This window comes from Epinephelus fuscoguttatus, linkage group LG14 (genome assembly GCF_011397635.1).
Source record: "Epinephelus fuscoguttatus linkage group LG14, E.fuscoguttatus.final_Chr_v1".
Taxonomy (NCBI): Eukaryota; Metazoa; Chordata; class Actinopteri; order Perciformes; family Serranidae; genus Epinephelus; species Epinephelus fuscoguttatus.
The window spans coordinates 22,921,322-22,944,421 of NC_064765.1; the positions used below are offsets into that span (position 1 = coordinate 22,921,322).

At 41.1% G+C, this 23,100-nt stretch overlaps 2 protein-coding genes across 2 annotated transcripts; one reads left to right on the forward strand and one right to left on the reverse strand.

Moving 5' to 3' along the window:
• Positions 1–547: 547 nt before the first annotated feature.
• fam161b (FAM161 centrosomal protein B) lies at positions 548–12,090 on the reverse strand. Its single transcript, XM_049596494.1, is given in 10 exon segments — positions 548–2,222; positions 2,469–2,641; positions 2,728–2,827; positions 2,947–3,114; positions 3,849–3,967; positions 6,031–6,169; positions 6,171–6,324; positions 7,881–8,407; positions 8,490–8,718; positions 11,961–12,090. Coding segments are annotated over 9 exon segments (1,680 nt in total). The 5' UTR covers positions 8,708–8,718; positions 11,961–12,090; the 3' UTR covers positions 548–2,140.
• A 154-nt stretch (positions 12,091–12,244) lies between these two features.
• On the forward strand, positions 12,245–22,976 carry coq6 (coenzyme Q6 monooxygenase). Its single transcript, XM_049596495.1, has 12 exons — positions 12,245–12,629; positions 12,839–12,973; positions 14,812–14,870; positions 16,723–16,849; positions 18,055–18,185; positions 18,280–18,387; positions 20,288–20,350; positions 20,457–20,564; positions 21,239–21,441; positions 21,658–21,773; positions 22,131–22,297; positions 22,861–22,976. The coding sequence occupies exons 1-12, from the start codon at positions 12,425–12,427 to the stop codon at positions 22,888–22,890; spliced, it is 1,452 nt and encodes a 483-aa protein (XP_049452452.1). The 5' UTR covers positions 12,245–12,424; the 3' UTR covers positions 22,891–22,976.
• The last annotated feature ends 124 nt before the right edge of the window (positions 22,977–23,100 follow it).

Sequence of the window (23,100 nt, forward strand, 5' to 3'; positions counted from 1 at the left end):
ATATGTAGGTAAACAACCAATAAGAGTGAAGGGGTCTCTAATGCAGCTGTCAATCGTGTTAATCACTCTGTGAACTGAGGTTGAACTGTCAAACCAAGCAGTGCTGATCAAATATGGATCATGATTTTGTTACTGCATTGCCTATTTCTCACTTCAAATGTTTTCAGAAACATTATCAGTGTGCTGTTAAGCTATAAAAATGAGAAAGTTGGTCTGGCTGGTGGGCGGTGCTTGGTACTTTGGTCGACTATTTCCAACATGGGTGCCGGTTCACAAACTTTCTCATTATACAGCTAAACAGTACACTAAAATATGTTACTTTAGGTGACAAATAGGCAATGCAGTAACAGAGTCTTGATTCATATTTGATCAGCACTAGTTTATCAGTTTGATCGCAGTTCATGAGCAGTGATTGAGATGTTTCACAGCTGTGTTAGAAACTCCTTGACTCTGATAAGTTATGGTGTATATGGAGGGAAGCAGCTCCCTCAGGATGTTATGGTGAAGATGCATGCTACACATAGTGATGATAGCAGTCGAAATAAGTGTCTAGATAAGCTCAAGGCTACCATTAGACCTCACGAGAAGGCCATGTTTCTTGTTTTGTGGTGAAGTCTTCAATAAAGCTGTTGTTGGTGAACAGCACCTAAGCGACTCGCCATCCTTCCTACTTCCCTCTACAGAAGCTAGAAGCGAGTTACCAGCTAATTTAATGTTGATAAGTCAGCGTGTTCCAAACAACGGTTCGGAGCTGGTAAGCTGTCACTGAGAGGTAACACGGTGCACTGCAGCAGACTCTTAACGATTGTCTTTAGATGCAGTAGGAAGAGAAGGAGGGGTGATTTTTTTTTCGCAGACTGTCTCACGTACTTCTTTTAGAATATAATGACAGCTTCAGCAAATATGACTCAGTTATTTTCATAAAAGTTACCAACTTTAGTTTAATTGTATAAAATTAACCATATGCTTATTTTAATACCGACACAGTCAGAGTGAATACTGTTACAGTCGACTATTCCTGGCAGAACGACAGAATTATACTGTAACTGTATGTATCATATTGGACTCTTCAACAACAAAAAACAAACAGCAAACAGACTTTCAACTAAGAATTCACTAGTGTTACCTCAGGACAACTTACAAAATTTAACTCATGCAAACTTTGCCTTAAGTAGCCTTAATGCATGACACAGTGGCCTACATAAGTTAACCATATGGTATGCCCTGGTCTCCTTGACTACATCTTAATTATGATTATATACATATTCAGACATTCCCATGTGGTTTGTTAGTAAAAAATTATTTCTAAAATTCCTGGCAGTCAGCTGTCTAAGCACAAGTTCACAGTGGAGTGCAGTGTACAAGTGTATTTGATGTGGGTCTATAGGCTAGGAGTGACCACTGAACTGGTCTCTGTGAATACAGACACACAGAGAGGGCTGTTTATTTAGGTGGCCATGTGGCTGTGGAAATAACTAGGAACTTTAACCCAACCATCCCATGGCAGACGCTTAGTGTCCTTATGGGACCTATCAAATGAAAGAATATACATTTATTGCATGTTTTAAACTAGGCTAAGAAAAAACAACAAGGGGCAAAAACAGACACAATTTCTCATGGTAAAAGCATTATAATTTTTTATAATTATCAGAATATTCTTGATTTAGAGTGGGTAAAACACAAATAAATGTTGCAGACACGGTGGTCTCAACTGGTGTTCCCATTTTGTTTTTAAACTGTTCATTCTGGTAACCAAGTGTTCATCATCCTCTAAATTACAGTCTTCATAATTCTGAGCAAACTGTTGTCATAAAACAAAAAGCAGCTTTTTAAATTTTCATTTTCACAATCTGCATGACACATGATGCAGATCATAGACATGTATACTGAAAGCTTATAAAAAATAATTTCTTATTAACATATACAGTTCTATAAAGTTGTATTTTCTTCTAGTTGTTATCCCTAACATTTGTGATTGTAAAGTCCAGTTGTTTTATCATTTCATAATTTATAGTTGCACATCTTAAACTATCAAATGCTCTGTGCGGATAGTTAGCCGTGACATGAATCATTTTTGAGGACAGTGTTGTTTTCTAGCGGAGAGGCCATAAAAAACTCTGTGCCGCCTGAACCTTTTTGATCATGGCATTTCTTCCCCTTTGGACTTCACGCTCTTCTCTTCCACATCTTCAATTTTCTCCCCGTCGTCTACATTTTCTTCCCTAAATCAGACATGTTGGGTTAGAAAATGGCTATATTGTAATTACATCGAACTTTTACTTGGCTACAGTATTTGTCTTTCTTCACTAAAGACTGCAGGGCAAGCTCAGAAAATTATGTAATGCAACATGACCAAACCACATGAAGTCCTTGGCTCTGCAGCTCCAGTGCTATTCATAATTTTACCGGACATAGTGGTATTACATAGTGGATGAACAAACCTTACTATAAATTCTCACTCCGCATACCTGCTGGGAATGTCATTCTCAGTGCTGCGGTTCTCGTCTATATCCTCCTCAGATCTGGATGATGCTGATGTTCCTTCAACTGCTTCTCCATTTTCCTCAACAAACTGCTCCTCTAAGCCGGCTTTCTTCAGCTTGTTCCTGTATGTCTGCTCTGCATGAGCCTTTGCATTTCTCTGCCAGGATAAAAAGTCAAAGTTATGCTGGAGGGCCATGACATTTACAATGTGATGTAATCTTCTCAGCTTATTACGTCACTCACCTGTTTCACCTGTTCGAACAAATAAGGGCGTTCACTAACTCGTGCCTTCATACTCCGTAACTCCCTCATGTACTCCCTCATCCTTTGTTGGTCAGCCTCCCTTCATGTAAGAGAAGATTATAGTTTGAGCTACTGCGGCAGGCGTGTGTGGTTGTTGTGATGTGAGTCGCAAAGGTTGCAAAATTGGAGAATGAACGGCTTCACTTGACCAGCGCTCACCGATGGTTCTGTAGTTTGTCATTATAGACTTCTTTCAAGCTGCTATGTGGGTCCAGCAGCTTTGCATGGAGTGTGACTGTCTTCTTCATGGCCTGGGACCTCATTTGATATTTTCTCAACCAGTCGGCACTCTCTTGATTCTTACTGTCCCTCATCTCCATTGACTTTCTGTGGAGGTGAAAATACTCTGCATGTCAGAGGAATAAAAGGAATACTTCACAAAAGGATCATTATTTAAATTACTTGCCCTGTGTTACCTTGAATTTGTGAAGAAAACTTTGTTTTTCTCGCATGTCTCAACAGTGAACAACAAATCCAAAAACGGCAACCATTTTTCAAACATTAAAGTAAAGGGTGACTGCGTTTGACAACAGAAAAACTGCATCAAAACATCCGTCTACAAACTCCCACACAACTCGTGCAGTATAGGGCACTTCAGTATTTCCCAGCCACATGCATTTTTGCTAAAACACTTTCACATAAACAGTCTCATGCACAGACAAGGAGTGCACCTGGGCAACTAAACAGAATGCACAAGCAGAGCTCAAATGCATGTGCTTGCCCAGCTGCGCCACTTGCATGCTAAAGTGTTTTAAATAGTATGGTTTTAGCAAAAATGCATGTGTTTGGAAGTACTCAGGATACGTCTGGATAAATGAGACATGGATCATACTGCACCAGTTGTGTGAGAGTTTGTAAGCGGATGCTTTGATAAAGTTTTGCTGTTGTTAAATGCGGACCTCATTCACTGCTGAGGCATGAGAAAACAGTTTTCTTCACAAATGTATGGGAACAAGGCATAAGTAACTGAGGTATTCCTATAACTATTATGTGTGTAGAAACTTTAAGGATGACAAAAAAAATATACCATCTGAGTTCCAAAGTCATGCCAAAATAATCACCTGATGGCCATGCAGCGCTTCCTCGCAGCATCTGTGATGTATGTGGGGAGAGTGTCCGCAGACAGTGACGTTAAGGCCCCAAGTGACTTGCTTCTGCTGAGATTGCTTATTTTTGGTACCTGTAAATGAAGGGGGAAAAAACAGTTAACATTTTTGTTAGCTGAAATCCAAACAAATATATTGTTTGGCCACATATTGCATCAACTTTTAAAATGTATAATTAACTTGAAAATAAAACCCTACAGGGCGCAGTGAAAGCGCCAGCAATGTTTACATCAGTATATAAACTGATGTAAGCCAGATGTATGCATAAAGTCCTTTTATATAGACACGCCAAATCAGAGCAGTGAGTTGTGACGGATATTGTTTTTTTCCGTCAGATGATACAGCATAGCATGACTCAGAGTAGCAGAAGTAGTTTATCAATTTGTAGAAAAAACTCTATTCCCTGTGGTCAAAGCCAAGTGAAAAAGGATTATTCTAGTCATTTGTTTGAAATGTAAAAGTACTGCAGGAGAAATAGAGAAGACCAACATTGCCTGTCAATAAATGAATAAACTGTGTAGAAAAACCCTGTAGTTCATTATATGATACTTAGTAATATTGGATTTCTTTTTATCTGCAACGTAATTTTCCGTTTTTGTTTTTATCAACAATTATTGTGAGATCAATAAATACAAAATAAAAACATTCACAGAAAAAAGACAAAATGATAAAGATGAATTGATGGGAAGCGCTGGTTTTAGGACTACCCAGTTTGATGTTACTGTCACAGAATAATGTTTTTGTTTGTTCTCCACAGCATAAATCTGTTAGTCTCTGTACATTTATTAACTATGAAGACATTTTGTATAATTACCTGTGACAGTCTAAAATGTGACTGTGCATCCACAGCAACCTCTTTACGTGCCACATCATCAGCAACAAGGCTAAATTCATCTTTATAAAGTTAAATCACAAGAAGTTGCCCAAAATGCCAGACATGTTCATAAAATGAATCTCTGGTAACTGGATAATTTTGGGCAGAGCCAGGAAATACATGAAAGGAAGACAGGAATTAACTTTCACTGATCACAAAGTTCATTCTACCACTTCGGATTAGCGTAAATTACTGTTATTCTTAATTACTGCTATAATTATTTCTACTCTGTGATGCCCTCATGTGAACCTTCCTTCCAGTCTCATTTCTAGAAGCATATCAAGGGATGGTCCTGTGAAATATGTTTAATCTCATAAAAATAGATATTCCTACTGGAAATGACGAAACTGAAGTGAACATATATTACATGGCTGTGTATCAGGGGCTGTAGAAATTGGGTTTGAGTTGAACTTGATAAATTATGAGGTGGCGAAGGTTTGAAATACAACTCTTGAAGGGAGGGGAATATTCCCTCTCTGTAGAGGGCCCACTGTACATATTTTAAATAGCTTTACGGCTCCACAACTGAGGGGACTGGTCTGAACGGCGTCAAAAAATAACACATAAGCCACACAAGAACTTAACCGTACAATAAATCCTTTGCCATCAAACAAATTACCCTCAACCACACAGAACAGAAAGTCAACTTTGACCAGGTCAAAATCCTTTGTCACATTTTCTGAAATAAACACTCTGAGTGTTGAGGGACCACAGGAATAAATGGTAGAGCATTTGCACAGTTGGCAAAAACTGAAGGGGAAACATCTGTTTTTACTAGGCCGCTTATTGTGCAGTTGGTGCAATCACAGTGATCATATCAGTGATATGGAGCTTTCTAAACAAGCAAGGATTAAGGGAATGAGCACTGTTTGTCATCTAGAACATTAGAGGCTTTAAGGAAGGCTTGTGTTTTCCTACCAGCATTAAAAAAAAGGGTATTGACTTGACAAAGTGGTGGGTGGATGTGTCTCGAGCCATACATCAAACACGGTAAAGCAAAACTAAAATGTGAAGCCATCTGGGCCTGGATGTCTTTTTCTGTAATTCCTGGACAGACTCTGACTCTTAAAACAGGCATTATCCTATACATTTTAGTGATGTAATATTTGCTTTCCATAAGAAGGCAAGAAATTAATGAAATGCATTTAAAATAAACGAAGCATAACTTTCAAAATGAAAATTAGTTCATATTCTGAGAGGTAACTAAAACCAATAAAACCCATCTTGACATATTCTTATAAACAGACAACGGAAAGGTTTTACCTGTGAGTTTTCAGGGCCCGTCCTGCTCCGCCTTGCAGGGAGAGCCGATGTCCTCAGAGAGAAGGGCTTACACTTTATCCTATCTTTACTCTGTGTTTTTTTCAGTGCCTCTGTCTGCAAAGTTTTGTGCAGCCTGCTGGGTGATTTTTGGCTTGAAACTGGGTCTCTCATCCAGGAAGCCCAGCTTCTCCTTCCTGGTGCGCTCGGCAGTGCGAAGTTTCGGGGTGCCTGACACAGTGGGATTCTCATGTTGCACTGTTTTCTGAGTTGAGATTTGTCTGCAAAGCTCCTGATCTGCACAGAATTACAACACGGTGATGTAGAAGATGAAGTCATGTCACTGAATACAGCATATCAGATGCACTTTATACATGCACTGTTTCATTCAGTATTATTAAGGCTGACTGTTACTATGAATTAAAAATGGAAATATCAAGACACATGGTTAGTTACACCTTTGTGTTATCACCACATCATATCAAATTTAACAGTGAATTTCAGGAATATGTGGGCGGCACGGTGGTGTGGTGGTTAGCACTCTCGCCTCACAGCAAGAGGGTTGCTGTTTCGATCCCGGGCGTGGGAGCCCTTCTGTGCGGAGTTTGCATGTTCTCCCCGTGTCAGCGTGGGTTCTCTCCGGGCACTCCGGCTTCCTCCCACAGTCCAAAGACATGCAGATTGGGGACTAGGTTAATTGATAACTCTAAATTGTCCATAGGTGTGAATGTGAGCGTGAATGGTTGTTTGTCTCTATGTGTCAGCCCTGCGATAGTCTGGCGACCTGTCCAGGGTGTACCCTGCCTCATGCCCGATGTCAGCTGGGATAGGCTCCAGCCCCCCCGCGACCCTCAAGAGGATGAAGCGGTTAGAAGATGAATGAATGAATGAATTTCAGGAATATGACAAGTTAATAACATGTATTTGTAATGTTGTCTTATGTTTATCAGGAAGTCTTTAGCAATAGAGCAAGTATTTTTATAGGTTCCAACAGCACATGAGCTACTGTATACTTTATTCTGTGAATCAGTATATACCATAAAACTTTAATTAAAAGCCTGGTCCCAATTAAACGCCCAGTCCCTTTTACTAGCCCCGTGTAGCTACGCATTTTCACAAATAAAGGCCTGTCTCAATTAGATGCACGGTCTGGTTGTCAAGCAGTTCATTTTTATAGGTGTTCTTTAGATGTATAAACCTGGATTGTTGACTACCCACTTGTGCTAATGTTAGTTAGCTGTTTAGATCGCACACAGAGATATAAATGTTTAGGGTTTTGTCAGTATGGAGATGCTACATATGGTTACCTTGGTTCAGTTCATTTTACTGAAACCATGAGACTGTAATTCATTACCAGCATGATAAAAAAATAAGTGGTAACTCCCTACCTCAAGCATTAATGACAATGTCTGATATGAATGTTAACTCTAACAGAAAGACACTATGCAAATTCTGCCTGTGTTAGACCTTGATTGAAGTACAGTCTGATGCATTTATCAATAATAGGTACTCCTTGATCTGACATTTTCAGCTAAAATCAGTTGTCAGCTGTCAAGACACCATCTATGTGTGCTGAGTCATGGGACTCCTGATCTCTGATAAACATTGTAAGTAATAAGGGGAAAAAACTTTTTGTTTTCCCCAAGAGGGCAGCCTCCAAGACTGTAAAATGAAGTCAATGCTCAGTGCAAAAAACTGCAGTTCTATGAAAAGCCACTTGAGGCTGGCTCTAGAAACAAGTCAATCCCCTCAGAAACCCATGTTAAAATGCTTAACTTTACAGCGGACGCAAACATGTTTACAGCCTGATACATAAACCATTTTGGCATCATCCATCAGAAAAGGATACCAACCTTTCAAATCTGAGTCTGACGAGTCTTTTACCTCTTTGTGAGGAGGTTTCCTAACAGCAGTAATCTTGTTTTTCTCATCATGTGAGATTTGGTTTAGCACTGCTATCAGCTTCTCCCTTTTCTCTCTTTCTCTCTCCTGGAAGCTGAAAGGTCTATGACTGGAGAGCAAGAAGTCCCTCCTCTGCTCATGGCCCTGCCTCCTCTCTATCTCTCTCAGCTCCATCATCTTCTGATAGAGGGGCTGAGTGACATGACTGGGGACTGGGAGAGCGGAGAACTTCCTTCGACACTCAGCCTCGGCCTCCTCCTCTTTGCTCATCTCTGTTGTTTTTGTTAAAGCGAACCGCTCACATGGTTGAGCCCTCGAGGGGATCAGTTTGGAAGTCCTGACTGAACAGTTCTTCTGTTTTGAGGATACCAGAGCTGGAGAAGACAACTTCAGCCTCTCTGACACTCTGGGATGGTTCAAAGTCTCTTTATCTGAGGTCAGGACAGGTGTAGAGGTGGATACCCTCATTCCCACATCCCTGCAAACACAGTAAATAACTTTAAGGAAACAAATATGTTATAATTATGACAAAAAAATAAAAGAAATTTGAGGAAACCTACTTGGCCTGATATTTTAGTTCATTTCTATCACCAGATTCTCGATCAACATCTGTTGACAGCAGAGAGTTCTGATGAATCCTTCTCTCAAGCTCCTCTTTCTGTCTCTTCTCTGTCTCCTGCAGCTGCTGCCTGAGGGCCTCACTCAGGGCCTTCAGCTGCTGCTGGAGCATTAACTCTGATCTGAGCCCATCTTCCAGCAACTTCTCCAACTTTGGCATATTCTTCTGACCTGTGACGCAAACAAAAGCTGTGAAAGGTTGTTTATTCCTGTAAACAAAAAGTTAATCTGTGAAGAGACGTGTCATGATCAAAATTAAGCAGGGAGAAGAAAAAAAACATAAACAAGCCATCAATACTATTAATAACATTTTAAGACATTTACCCCTACATCCAAACACACACACAATGACATATAACTTTACATAAACATTACTCACAAAGCTCACATTCTCCAGTTATTCAGCAACATTTCAAATAAAGCAGAAATGCTTAGTCAACTAAATCATTGGCAGTTGGACAGAAAACAATTGGCAATGCTTTTGATAACTGACTGTTCATTTATGTAACTTTCTCAAGTCTGTCAACAATTCTCTGTTTCCAGCTTATTAATGTGACTATGGTTGGTTTATTTGTTGTGAATGGTTTTCTTGACTAATATGTAACCGTAGTCTCAGGGAAAGTGTGATGGACATTTATCACTATTTTAATTTAATTTGTATCATTATTACTTAAATGTCTCTGGGTTTTAGAGTGTTGGTTTGGACAGAACATCTGAAGACATCACCGTACTCTCTAGAAAATTGTAATGGGAATATTTAAATATTTTCTGGAATTTAACGACATAGCATACATAATTGTAGAAGATTCATCATTTACTTGGAATGATTTATTAATAACCATTTTTTAAAAATCGCCAGTTCTGTATTTGTATTTTAAAGGAGAACTACACCCATTTTCAAAATTCATACATGTTATTCCTATGGTCTGACATAGTCCAAAAATTTAAGAGAGCATGAAAAACTTTCTTCCAAATCCAAAACCAGAGTGCTAAAACTCAAATTTGTAAAGTCATAGGCAGGGTTGGTAATTACCACTAGCCACCAGCCAAATGCAGGTAAAATACACAAGTAACTGCTAGATTCTTCTATACTTACCAGCCCAAAAAGAATGGTAAACTATTCAGTGGTTGGTAGATTTTGGAAGTTAATTTCCAGCCCTGGTCATAGCATATAAAGTCTACAGCTGCTCCATAGACAGTGATTTGTAAAAGATGTTTTAGACGACACTGACAGCACCCAGGGAAATGCTCTACTTATCATCCTGACGTGACTTCAGCTAAATGATCTGGGATGATTCCGGCCAAATTTGGTGATGTGAGGAGAAGCAATTGTTCTCGGAGCTGGTTGTCTGGTTAACAGGAAAACAGTAGCTTACGTGACAGGAAACATCTTTTAATGTGTATTAGAAAGCTGTCGGTGCGTCAGCTGATACTGTTTCTCAGACATTATAAATTGTCATGTTGGCTTTCCTGTGGGTAAACCCTCAAATATCCAATCCAATGTATCACACTGTTGAGGGGTAATCTTGTCCCATTCTTCTTGAATTACTGCTTTTAATTCTTCTAAATTCTTTGGTTTATGCTTTGAAACAGACCTTTTGATAATCCACCACAGATTTTCAATGGGGCTCATGTCCGGGGATTGAGCTGGCCACTCTAAGACCTGGATACTGTGCTCCTGCAGCCAAGTTCTACTGGCCTTGGATGTGTGGCAAGTGGCATTATCTTGTTGAAACATCCAGTTTTTACCTCGACGGAACAGTGCACGTGCAGAAGGGAGCATGTGGGTTTCGAGAATGGTACAATACTTGGTAGAGTTCAATGTGCCATCACAGACAGTGAGATGACCAACACCAGCAGCACTCATGCATCCCCAAACCATGATACTGCCTCCACCATGCTTGACAGTAGGTACTGTACATGCTGGAGATAATGCTTCGCCTGGCCTTCTGCGTACCCTCACATCAGTAGGAGGAAGATAAAGCTGGAAACTGGACTCATCTGACCACAAAATCTTCTTCCAATTCCTGGCTGTCCAGTTCTTGTGTGCCTGGGCCCAACGATGCTGGGCTAACCTCTGTCTCTCATTGAGCAGGAGCTTCTTGATAGCCTTGTAGGACCTTAAGCCATGATCTAAAAGTCGGCCACGTACAGTGCGGGTGGAACACTGGACACCAGGTTGGTTTGACCACTGCTGCTGAAGCTCCTGTGATGTCATTCGGCGGTTTTGCCTGCACATGCGGATCAGGATGCGGTCATTTCTTGCTGAAGAAACCCTTGGACGCCCAGATCTTAGTTTGTCTTCCAAGCTGTTGGTTTGTCTGTATTTCTGTAGAGTGTATCCAACTGCTGAAGGACTGCATCCGCACTTCCTGGCTATCTGGTGGCAGCTGTACCCTTCCTGGCTGAGAATCTTTATCTTCAGGCGTGTTTCCTGCGTTAGGTTCCTTGTTTTAGCCATTTTTGTGTCTGAAGAACTTTCAAATGTGCTGGCTTTATGTAGACACGAAGCTTGACAACAAAAATTGTGTCTTTTAATAAAAAGAATGACCTTCATCACTGGTACCAAAATGACCCAATACTCAGAATTTCTTATGTATTTTTATGGAACCAATCAATTTTAAGTTTTTAATGGCTTTTTTAGGATTTATTTAGTATTTTGGCTGTGACTGTACTAAAAGAAATTGCACTTGAAGACCTAAGAGTGATTCTTAATGCAATATTTCACAAATGCATGGGGTGTCCGAAAACTTTTTTCCACCACTGTAGAGTGTATGTTGAACCAAAAAAACCGTAGGGCCTATGTTTTCATTTATTTAAGGGTCATTGTAACTCATAATGATTATAGTACTGGTGTAATACCATACCATCGTGAAACCGTGATATCTATTAAGATGGTTATCATACTGTGAAAATCACATTGTAACCTTAATAGAATAAAGCTCATTTAGGTAAAAAACACTTTGGTGAGTCAAAAACATCAGACTCCAATTCATTGACTATGGAGCAGCTCCATTTTTAATGCTTGATGACATCACAAGTTTGAGACTTCTGTCTTTGAGAAAGAGCTGTTCATATTTACAAATATTAAATACATTTTCCTAAGTCATAAAAAACATATATTAAAGAGTTTCCATTTAATATAAAAACGTAATGTTACGCACAACGTGTAAAACTAACAACTAACAACTCCACCTCCAATGTGTGTAAACGGGTTGCCAGGCAACCAGACCTCAGTGCTCTCAACATAGGTTAGTAACGCTAACGACGACTTAGAGACATGCATTTAGTTGTAGTTCAGCCAAGTTTTCACGCGTATTTACTACTATATTCATCTTGAAAACTGCTTTCTATATCCTGCCACTTGAAAACCACATTATAAAAAAAGAATAAAGTAATAATGAGTCGCCAACCTGTTAAAAGACGAGTTTTAGGAAGTGTATCTCGACGTCGAAGCGTCTTCCAAACTCGTATATCTCCGCTGACAAGGCAGTTTCGTCGGTAAGATATTGAGGTCTGTTGTAGAAATAAAGTTAACAGAGTATTACAGAGTTATTACACGACGCAGTTGTATTGAACTTGTAGTCAGTCCTCAGTTTCGGCAGCATTAGCACTGTCTGTGGACAGTAGCAGCAACGGTCCGCCGCGACGGACGTCTTCTGTGATTGGACAGCGAACCCGGAAGTACTTCCTACGGAGTGCTTGTCAACACAACATGGCTGGATTACACAAGGGACGCAGCTGCTGTTATTAGGACACATCCAAGGGGAAACGTCTGAATGAATGTCATTTAAAAGTGTAAATTATTCAAACTTGGACTGGTTTCTCTTCTAAACGCGGGACTTGTTCCGTGTGAGGACAGAGTGAAGACCGAATCATGCACAAGCTCACAAGGGCGACGCTGGCCTTCAACGGACTTGGCCGGTGTTTTATTGCAGAAAAGCATTTGTCGGCTATAAAAATCACCAGCCGAGGATTAGTGTGTGCAGAACATGGAGGCGACTCTGGCAAGAATCATGAGGTTTATGATGTTGTTATATCCGGGGGAGGAATGGTTGGATCTGCAATGGCATGTTCCCTAGGTGAGTCACGCCCTCCCCTATTACAAGCAGTGTTATCAGAAGTTTTAACTTGTAGTAATAAGCTTGAATATAACCCCACAGATGTAATGCAGTGCAATAGGGGACACCAGAAATATCTAAACACACAGTATCACCACATTATTGTTTTTAAATTTTACTGTAGCAGCACTGTTAAGACTCAATCTTGTATGTGCTGCCATTTTTGACAGGCATGGATCCCAACCTGGAGGGTAAGAAGATTCTTCTACTTGAAGCGGGCAACAAGAAAGTGATGGACAAGGTCCCAGACACCTACAGCACCCGAGTCAGCTCCATCAGCCCAGGCTCTGCCACCGTCCTCAGTGGTACACTATAACCTGACACACAAAAACATCACTGTCACATGGTTTATATACTGTATTTACATCATATATTTTTTGTCCTGCTCTTTTTGAGAGGTTTTGTGTATTCAAAAGGGCAGTTTCACCACAGGCCAAAAATAAAAAATGTTATTTCTGTGATCATTACCTTCCTGTCTGTGACAAGCTTGTGGTGCTAGACTAATAGATGACTCCCACAAGGTAAGTAAGGGATCAGACTCTGTCCAGTCACCGCGGCTTAACTAGGATCATATCTGACCTTATTTGTTCCGCTCTGTAACTTTAGCTGGGCTTGACGGACTTGTCTCCGTAACACGTAATGTTCTTTGACATAAATCTGCCACCTCAAGTTTTAGATCAGTTAAAAATAGCTGTTCCATAGAAATATACTTTTTGTTATTTAAACAGACTGCCTGTATGTGCCGGCAAACACAACCACAGTTTTCCACATGCACTTCTCACTACTGAACTATATGATAATTTATGAAATAATATACAGATTCATTTTCAAGTGTTCTGCAAAGATTGATAGTTGGTTTTCTCATCTACCCCCAAAGAGAACAAACAAACAGATTAAAATATCTCAGAATGAACTCACCATTTTCATTTGAGCTAGTAGAAAATAATCATTTTGCTAAATTATTTGGGGCGGTACAGTGGTGAAGTGTTTATTGTCACCTCACAGCAAGAGGGTTTCTGGTTTGAACCCCAGGGTGTGGAACCCTTCTGTGTGGAATTTGCATGTTCTTCCCATGTCGGCGTGGGTTTTGTCCTGGTATTCTGGCTTCCTCCCACAGTCCAAAGACATGTAGGTTAATCGGTGACTCTAAATTGGCCGTAGGTGTGAATGTGAGTGTGAATGGTTGTCTGTCTCTATGTGTCAGCCCTGTGATAGTCTGGCAACCTGTCCAGGGTGCCAAATGTCAGCTGGTATAGATTCCAGCATCCCCCACGACCTCTAACAGGATAAGCGGTTACAGAAAATGAATGAATGAATAAATTACTTTGGTTGTTGGACACATAAGTTCCACATTAACCCCGATTCAGGTCTTAAAATAAGGTCAGCATGTGGTCAGCTTAGCAATTAAGTGATTAGAGCATGGCCAACAACAATTACAATATCTCCCCTAACAGATCATGCGCCACATAATAGCTTGGTAGCAATATTCTGTGTGCAGGTGCAAGTGAGAGACAGAGAGGCTAAAGCTTTGCTTAATGTTTCAAATAATGTCTTTCAATCTGCTCTCTTGCATTATTTGTGTGTCATTTATTGACTTTACAGTGTGTACCCCTTTATCTGATCGGGTGTCTGATGTCAACACTGAAATGTCAGTAGAGATTTTGATAGGAGTGCAGTGGTTGGAGTTTATTTGAAATATTGTGCCTAGCTGTGTCCTCATTGCCTCCCACTGGCACCTGCATAAAAATAAAAGGCAAGAACTAGTCCCACACTTAACAGAATTTTCAGATTTTATGGCATATCTTTTACAGTAACTTTAAATGGTGACTTAAAATCTTATTCTGTTCCCCACGACCACTTTTCACATCCATAGAATGAGATTTGTGCCTGGTTGTTGGTCCCTATGCTGCTAAATTCTGCCCAGTCCAGCTCAGCTTAACCCCGATCCCAAAGACTGGTTGGACCAATTTCCTTCTGCTCTGCACGTTACATAAACATATGCACTTCCACTGACTTTTGTTGAAATTTATGTTTTGACTTTTAGAGTATGACTACAGTTTTTTTTTAATACATAGGCATACGTTGTTTTATTGCACTGAATTAGTATTACAGTTGTTTTAAAAAAGTGTCTGTGCACTCACAGGTATTGGAGCATGGGAACACATCACACAGATGAGGTGCAAGCCCTATAAAAGGATGCAGGTATGTTCTATTGTGAACTCACTATTTGAATAAGTTGTCTTTTGAAAACTGCGACACAAGGGCGCAGTACTTGTCATCGCACTGCCTGGTCAAAAGTTCCGAAAAGTATAACTTCAAGACAAACAAAATAAGTAGAACATACAGCTGTATAGAGCATATCATCCCTCTGTTATGCAACTGGATTTTTTCTTCATATGTGCTCCAGACATTCTAATTTACGGCCCTACGGTATGTATTTCTGTCATCCATCAATCACAGCACCATACAATTTGTGGAGAGAGAAATCTGTACTGCTCAGCTTCTACTCAGTCATTCAGCTTAATGAACAAGCAACACAATGCTGTATCATATAATCATATGATATGGTATGTGGTATGTAATTGTTCACATAAAAAGGCAAAAAGGGTTTCATGTAACATACATTTTGTTCATTCTTTTGTGCAATGTATGCATTTTCTGTAGCTTTGTAGGATCTGTGGTGCGAGGGATACCAAAGAACACAAGGTATATTTAAAAAAGGACATCTCCTGGCATTTTCAAAGCACTGGATGGCTCTCTGACCATGCAAGTTTTATTTATTAAAGCCATGTTTTCTATGAAGAGTAAATCATTTTGACATTTTCAAATTGGTACTCGTTCCCCACATCTTATAATTATGAAGATTCATGTGAACAACGGGAAGAAGATGAAAGATTAGGAGAGTGGTTGTTTGCTGCAGAGTGAACTCGCTTTACGGCTGTGGGTGCAGGCTCAGTCCGTCTTGTAAGATGTGGTCGGTGTGTACCAAACACCCGACCGCAGGGTTTCTCTCTGGGCCTAAGATGTCATCATGCAGTGCCTTACAGTGATTATGGTAGTGTACCTCTCCCATTATACCTTCACTCTGCTACCACTGTTTTGGCTTGTTTGCTCACTGAATCTCAGTCATATACATCTCATCAGCGGCACTGGAAAGTATGTACTGCAGGTCAGCTCTAAATAACATTCTTTCCATGCAGTAAAATGTTCTTTCACCTTAAACGTCCAGTAAGCATTGAGGGTTTGGATTTGAAACAAAAAGCAAACAGCGTTTTTTTGCCATCGAGGCGTCATTTTGCCCACGTTTTTCTCTATAAAAATTGTGAGGAAGTGTATTGTATAAATCTTAAAGTATGTAGTAACTGATTCTACCCCAACACTGCATTATTTCACCCAGCATTAAACAAAACCAAAACAATTTTTGGGCTGGTCTCAGTAAATCTTTCCTCCCAACCACTTATCACAAGTTGCAAACCCACTGCCATTAGTGGTTTTCTGTAGGGTATATCCCCCTACTTTATGACAAGTTGGAAAAAAGTAGCGCAGCAGCATATTACTGCAGAATGATGGGTTTTGTCACCATAGTTACAACCCAGGAGAGGATTAACCTTGTACAAACACTTTTCACCCCCTCATGTTTAACTCAAACAGTACTTTCAGGGCTGAAATTACAGTAACCTAAACCTATATCTCACTTTGCTGGTTTTGGTTGCGGATAAATATTGACTCGCTCTTTATGTTCACAAACATGTCATTTGTTATTTGTGTTTCTAAGAGAATGTTTGCAAAAATCCACATCACAAAATGTCATTTGGTCCTCCACCTCAGAGAGTCCATTAAGCTGAATTCAGCCGAGCAGCCAGAGGGGTGTTGGTGACCCTCATCGCCTGGGGGTTTTGATGTATGTAGGCTGTGCCAACCTCCGACAGCAGCTAACAACTTTGATGTGTTCAGCTCAATGAAGCGCCACTTCTCTGCTCAGCTATATATAGGGAGAGGGGATGCATTTAAGGATAGACTTGTAGACCACAGGCATAATGAGTCTCTCATTTAGGTTTGGGATGCCTGCTCGGATGCCCTGATCACATTCGATAAGGAGGACCTGCAGGACGAGATGGCGTACATCGTGGAGAATGACATCGTTGTGGCTGCGCTCACTAAACAGCTGGACAGCTTGTCTGGTAAGTAGTGAGTTTATGATTAAAACATGAAGCCCCACTCAGTGAGCAGCAGTACTCTCTGTGTAAGACCTCTTGATTCCTGTTCCATCTGCCTAATGGATGCTGAGTCTGGCACCTAATGCCACCACATTTATTCCATCCTGTCCCCAGGTTTTGTTTATTTGTACTCTCTCCCGGTGACTGTTTTTAAAGACAAGTCAAGCCCTTGGAGCCGCTCATGTTTTTCCTGCAATTTCAATCAAAACCTTACATTTTGGGAACTGCCGGCCCCCGGCACCCTCTGAGGACACGTGAAGTGGTCCAGTGACCTATTTAAAGCAACCATGTGCTCCCAAGCTCTGCCGCCTCTAAAGACACCAAAGCGCTGACAGTGTGTGTAGCGCTCTATTGACATTAGACCAGCCTTTGTGAGGTTCACAAATAAAACTTAGCCCCGCTATGTGCTTGACAGTTAAAGTGGCATATTTATAAACAGTTTTCGACATTTTGCGCCAAACAACGGATGTGTGGTTGCAGCACGTTTTTTGCCTCATGTGCCTCCCATTTGTCCGCGTCTCTCTCTCCTCTCATTTTAGCCGTGGTGTTGTTATGCTCAAGACGCAGTACATGAAAAGTGCACTCCACGCCAGCTGGTTTCAATGTAACCCTGCTCTCCAATCACTGCAAACCCATATTTGACATTCATGTTCAGGGAACCAGTAGCCGTTCTGTGGATGGGTCCCACTCCAAGTCGGCATGAGCCAGCTAGCTCAGGATCCTTTCATGTTTGGGATGTCCAGCTGCTGATATTTTAAGAAGAGGGGGATGTTTTAGGGCAAAATCCAACAAGCTGGCAGCATGTGCGAAGTGTGGCGTGGCGTTCTTGTAGATAAACACTATTAGTTAGTGCAATGTGGCAGGCCAAGGCCATTAAGAAGAATGTCAAATGTAAACTTTTGCAGCTACCATATGCCAAGGAGGGAAACCAGTGGTGTTTTATGGGGTGGTTTATAGATCTTCCATGCTTTGGCTGCAGGGAAACCATCCTCTCGTTTTGACAGAAAAAGTAGCAAAGCTTTTAGTGTGATGATACATACACAGGAGGCCCAAGATTGATCCCTTTGTTGTGAGAGTCACACCAGTTGACATTTTATTTTAAGAACCACAGTTTTTTCTTTTCTTGCTGCTTTTGTCCTCACCAGTTTTATGTCCTTGTTGTTTGTCAGATAACGTGCAAGTTAAATACAGGTCCAAGGTGGTGAAGTACAGGTGGCCCACGCCCCACCTGGCAGCAGACTCCATTCCATGGGTCAAGGTCACGTTGGCCAACGGAGAGACAGTTCAGACCAAGCTGCTGGTCAGATTGATTCTGTTATCACAGACTATAATTATATATCTGTTCTTGTCCTTTTTGTTTTTTACCGTTTCCCTTTTTCGTATCTGTTTTTCAGATTGGTGCAGACGGACCAAACTCAATGGTGAGGCAGGCACTGGGGATACCCACAGTCAAGTGGAATTACGACCAGTCTGCTGTGGTCGCTGTGCTGCACCTATCAGAGGTAAATATTCAACCAGAGGTGGGACCATGTCACTGTTTTGCAAGTCTGAAATAAGTCTCAAGTCTTTGCACTCAAGTCCCAAGTCAAGACTGACAAGTCCTAAGTCAAGTCTCAAGCCCTGAACAAGTCATAAGACCCGTTTTCACCACACCAACACTTTTGGTATGGTACCTTTGGAACCAAAAGTAATCCTTCAGACGTGGTACCTAGATCCTAGGTCCACTTAGCATTTCCACCGCAAACAGTACCCTTTAATGAGGGCAGGGTTGTTGTCACTCTCTGTTCCGTCCAGCACTCACTGTTCTTCCTCCTTTATCAGTGTGCACCTCGTTAATCGTCGACAGAACGAGGCCGCACGCCAGCATTTTCTGAACAAAATAAAATAGGCTGCAGTGAGAGTCTCTCGCAGTGAGATGTGAGATAGCAGGTTTTGCATTTAGTCCTTCTCAGGCAAGCTCAGGGGTTTAGTGTTGCCAGAGCCCACAGGAATAATGCTCCGCAACACTTTTTTTTTCTCCAAGTGAGGATTAGAATATATAAGCTGACTTGGTCAAAATTAATATATATTAACGCTTGAAGATCCACTTATTACTAAAAGTGCGTGTCATTTAAAAACTAAAGTAATGGTCAAAGTTGTCACAGTGAAACGTAAGGTGTGCTGATGGATTCATGTCGTCAGCTCATACATTGAGCAACATTACTGGTTAAAGTTCCACCTTAAATGTTGCCGGCAGTCGGCCCAGTGAATTAAGTTATTTTTTCTCAGAGTCCAGCTGCTGCAAGAGGCAGAAAAACATCATTTGATTTTATAGTTACAGTTTACTAATAAACTCTATGAACAGTGGTTACATGAGCTTCAAAACCAGCCACAACTCAGCCCTGAGCAGAGTGACCGTCCGCTACTGACCAATCAACAGACTGCAGTGTTCACAGCTCCACCTTTTAGTGCCAGATCTGTGAGCTAGGTACCCCAACAGAGCGGTGAGAACGGTTCCATTGGTACCATCCACAACTTTTCACAGTGGAAATGGGAAAAAAAGTGTACCAAACTGAACTGAACTGCACCATACTGCTCAGTGGAAACGGGGCTATAATGCACTTCTCACCAAATATAATGCCATTTTAACATAAATAATAATACATTTACAAAAATTACCAAAGCTGTATAAAAAAAAATTGTTAAAACAAGTTTGTTGGAAGCTGTTGTGTTTTTGTTTGTTTTTCAGCCCGCATGTTTTGCATACTGCAATTTGTTTTTTGTTGACCACGTAAGCAAACAAAATTGTCTTTGGTATCATTTTTTTCCAACTGGCATTCAGTAATGCAACGTTCTTCATGGTTCTCCTTGGTTTGATTGAATGCTGTCGGATTGGTTCAGGAAATGATTTGTGGCACACTTTTTAAAGAATATACTTTTTAATCTGTGGACTTGGGGGAGGGTTTCACGTATTTTCAAGTTAAAAGGCTCAAGTCCAATGAAATCATTATTCATTAGTGTTTAAGTCTAAGTCGAGTTTCAAGTCTTTTTTGAATTCGAGTCCCAAGTCTTCAGACTTGTGACTTGAGTCCAGAACTCTGCATTCAACACATGCATTCAGTATAATTCTTGATATTTATTACAGTGTGTGTGCTATGCATCACTGCCAGCATATTGTATTTATAATTTGTGCTCTTAAATATTTAAGCATTATTGGATGTTACTGAGTGAATTTACTGTGTAGTGTTTTTATTATAATAGTAATTTTAATGTCACATCTGAGAACAACACACCCACCCACAAGTACCCTTTATAATATCTTGTTTTTAAGGACAACATATTTAATTAAAATGTATGCCGTACAATGCAATGCCAAAATACTTCAGTATGATATTTAATTTAGTTTGATTGATGTGCTGTCAGCCCACAGAGAACAATGTCGCATGGCAGAGGTTCCTCCCAACAGGACCTATTGCAATGTTACCGGTAATATGTCTGCATTATTTACTGCAGTATTTTTTGTCTTGCAAAATATCTGTCTGTCTCATAAGTATTTGATAATGCTTCTACATCCATGCCTTGTGCACTGCAGCTGTCGGACACAAAGAGCTCTCTGGTGTGGTCAACCAGCCATCAGCTGGCGGGGGAGCTGCTGGAGCTGGATGAGGAAAGCTTTGTCGACGCTGTCAACTCTGCCTTCGTAAGTGTTGCTCTGACTGTTAAAGTGCTGATGTTGTATTCATAGTGAGATTTCACATCTGTCGGGAAGATGTTGCAACATTTCTGTGTTTGTGTGCAGTGTGCTGTATGTGGCAGGGATTCTCCATAGACTCAAGTCTTGAGCTGTTTTTTTGTGACCTGACAAACAATGTCGTCATTGTTTTGCCCAGACTTTATACAATGCTAATATATCTCAAAGAGAATGTATACCTATCCTTTTTGTTTTTTTTGGGTTTTTTTTTTACGTTTGGAGAAACTCCTTTTTCCCAAGCTGGCTATTTTTACTGAGCCTGCTGATGGACGGGGTCACCACGGTTGAGTCACGTTTGGTTTCAGGCCTGGTTTGCTAATTAAACCTGTGGTCTCCCAGTGTCGACCATTACTGCATGGAATGTTTTTCAAACAGAGCTAATTCAACTGCATAGCCTGGCCGGCATCTTCTTTTAATTAGCCCAGCTCCCGAAGCCCTGCCAAACCAGTTAGGGAGGGGAAAAAAGAGCACTTTCGCTGGCCTGGAGTTCAGCTTTGCTCCTATGTCAGCTAATTTCTTTGTCCACTCAAAGGGATAATGTCTGTTTTCTCTCTTTTCTGGTCATTTTTCATTCCCTGTGAATATGTCTCTGTCTTCTCGCCTGTCTTTGTGTGCACAAACAGTGGAGTAATGAGAACCAGTCAGAGCTGTTTGAGACAGCTGGCGCTATGTTCCGCAGTGCCCTGGCGGCCGTCATGCCGTCTGCAGGTTCACCTCGACAGCTTCCCCCAAGTGTGGCAGGGATCGGCCCAAAGACCAGGGTCATGTTTCCTCTGGGCATCGGTCATGCATCAGAGTACGTCAGGCACCGCGTAGCTCTCATTGGGTAAGATAGTCACAATAAAAGTAATGACCTCACATTAATATTTCCAGGTTTTTAGAGTAAAAATACTGATTTCCTAAAAATCAGGTTGTAAAGCAGGATTCTGAGCAGTTTGCATCAGCTTATGTTGGGAATGACTTTGATCCTTGCACTGTGCATAAAATAACATACCGTGAGTGGAATGCATATGGACAGAGAGGGTTATGTTTATCTTCGCAGGGACGCGGCCCATCGTGTCCATCCTCTTGCGGGTCAGGGAGCCAACCTGGGCTTTGGGGATGTGGCTTGCCTCACACAGCTCCTGAGCCAGGCAGCCTTTGACGGGAAGGACCTGGGTCAGTGAGAACTCTAAACAGACATGAGCACTGCAACCATAGGACAGTGGTTTCCTCTAAGCTCTTTTCCATAGCCCCAACTCAAACGCATGCTGTTGATCCGAATTATAAAAAGCATCAGCTTTTCCGGCAACATTTATTTGATGTTTTTTTTTCTGTCCATTCTGCCAGGAACTATATGTAAGTTGCTTTTCATAAAAAATGAAATCCTGTAATGAGATATTGTATTTATTTTTTCCACTGTTAAATGTCTGGAGGTCAGAATAGCACCAGTGTATTGACTTAATGTAGAAAACACATGACAGACCTACATGAGCTGAAGCTACGTCCTCATTTAGTCTTTGTTTGCTTGTGCAGGGGCGATGCAGCACCTGCTAGAATATGAAACTGAACGCCAGCGACACAATCTGCCCATGATGGCCGCCATCGACCTCATGAAGCGCCTCTACTCCACTAACGCTGCTCCTGTCGTCCTCCTACGCACCTTTGGTCTGCAGGCCACCAACATGCTCCCAGCGCTAAAAGTAAGCTCCCTCTTCCTCTAGCTTCTACCGCCTCCTGCACATCCCAGTGAACCTGGCCATCACTCAGATAATATCAACCACCTGTCAAGCCTAAGCCCCGCCTCCAGCATGACCCCACCCTCCACCCTCTTTTCTGATTACACGGAGCTTTACTTTAGCGGTGTCTATAATTTCCAGGGTTCTGAACCTACTACTATGGCATCTAAGTTTAGCCCCAAATTTAGTGTTACCAAAAGTGTGTGGGTGGGGTGCAGGGCTGGCTCTGGGGCAGCGGACAGCGGTGTTGGCTTGTGTTTTCACACCCCTTTTATTACCGACCACTCATGCGAAATGGCTTTATTCCTACTAAGTGATTCAGACCAACACAACTGTTACGAGTTGTAAAGGCAGTTCAGTATGGAGGCACAAAAGTTAAACGTGACATGTTTTTTTCCATATTAAATGTTGTGAGTTCACTGGTTTACAGGTCTTGTATAGAGGCCTCAAGTGCCACGCACTCGTAACAGGCTTTTAGCAAGCATGATTTAAAGGTTACTGAGTTGATGTCTCTTTTGCCTCTGCAGGACCAGATGATGGCATATGCAAGCAAGTGATGCATCTGTCGTGTAAGGTAGTCGGTGAATCTTAAAAAACTGTAAAAATTGTGAATGTAAAATAATAAAAAATATATTTTACTCTTCGTGATGCGTTTTCCTGTGTGTGCTTTGGTGCAAAATAAATCCACATGCTGTCCCAAGCATAGCATGACATGTTAAAGGCATAAGTATTGTTGATTTTATGTTAGAATTTCCCACTGTTCTGCA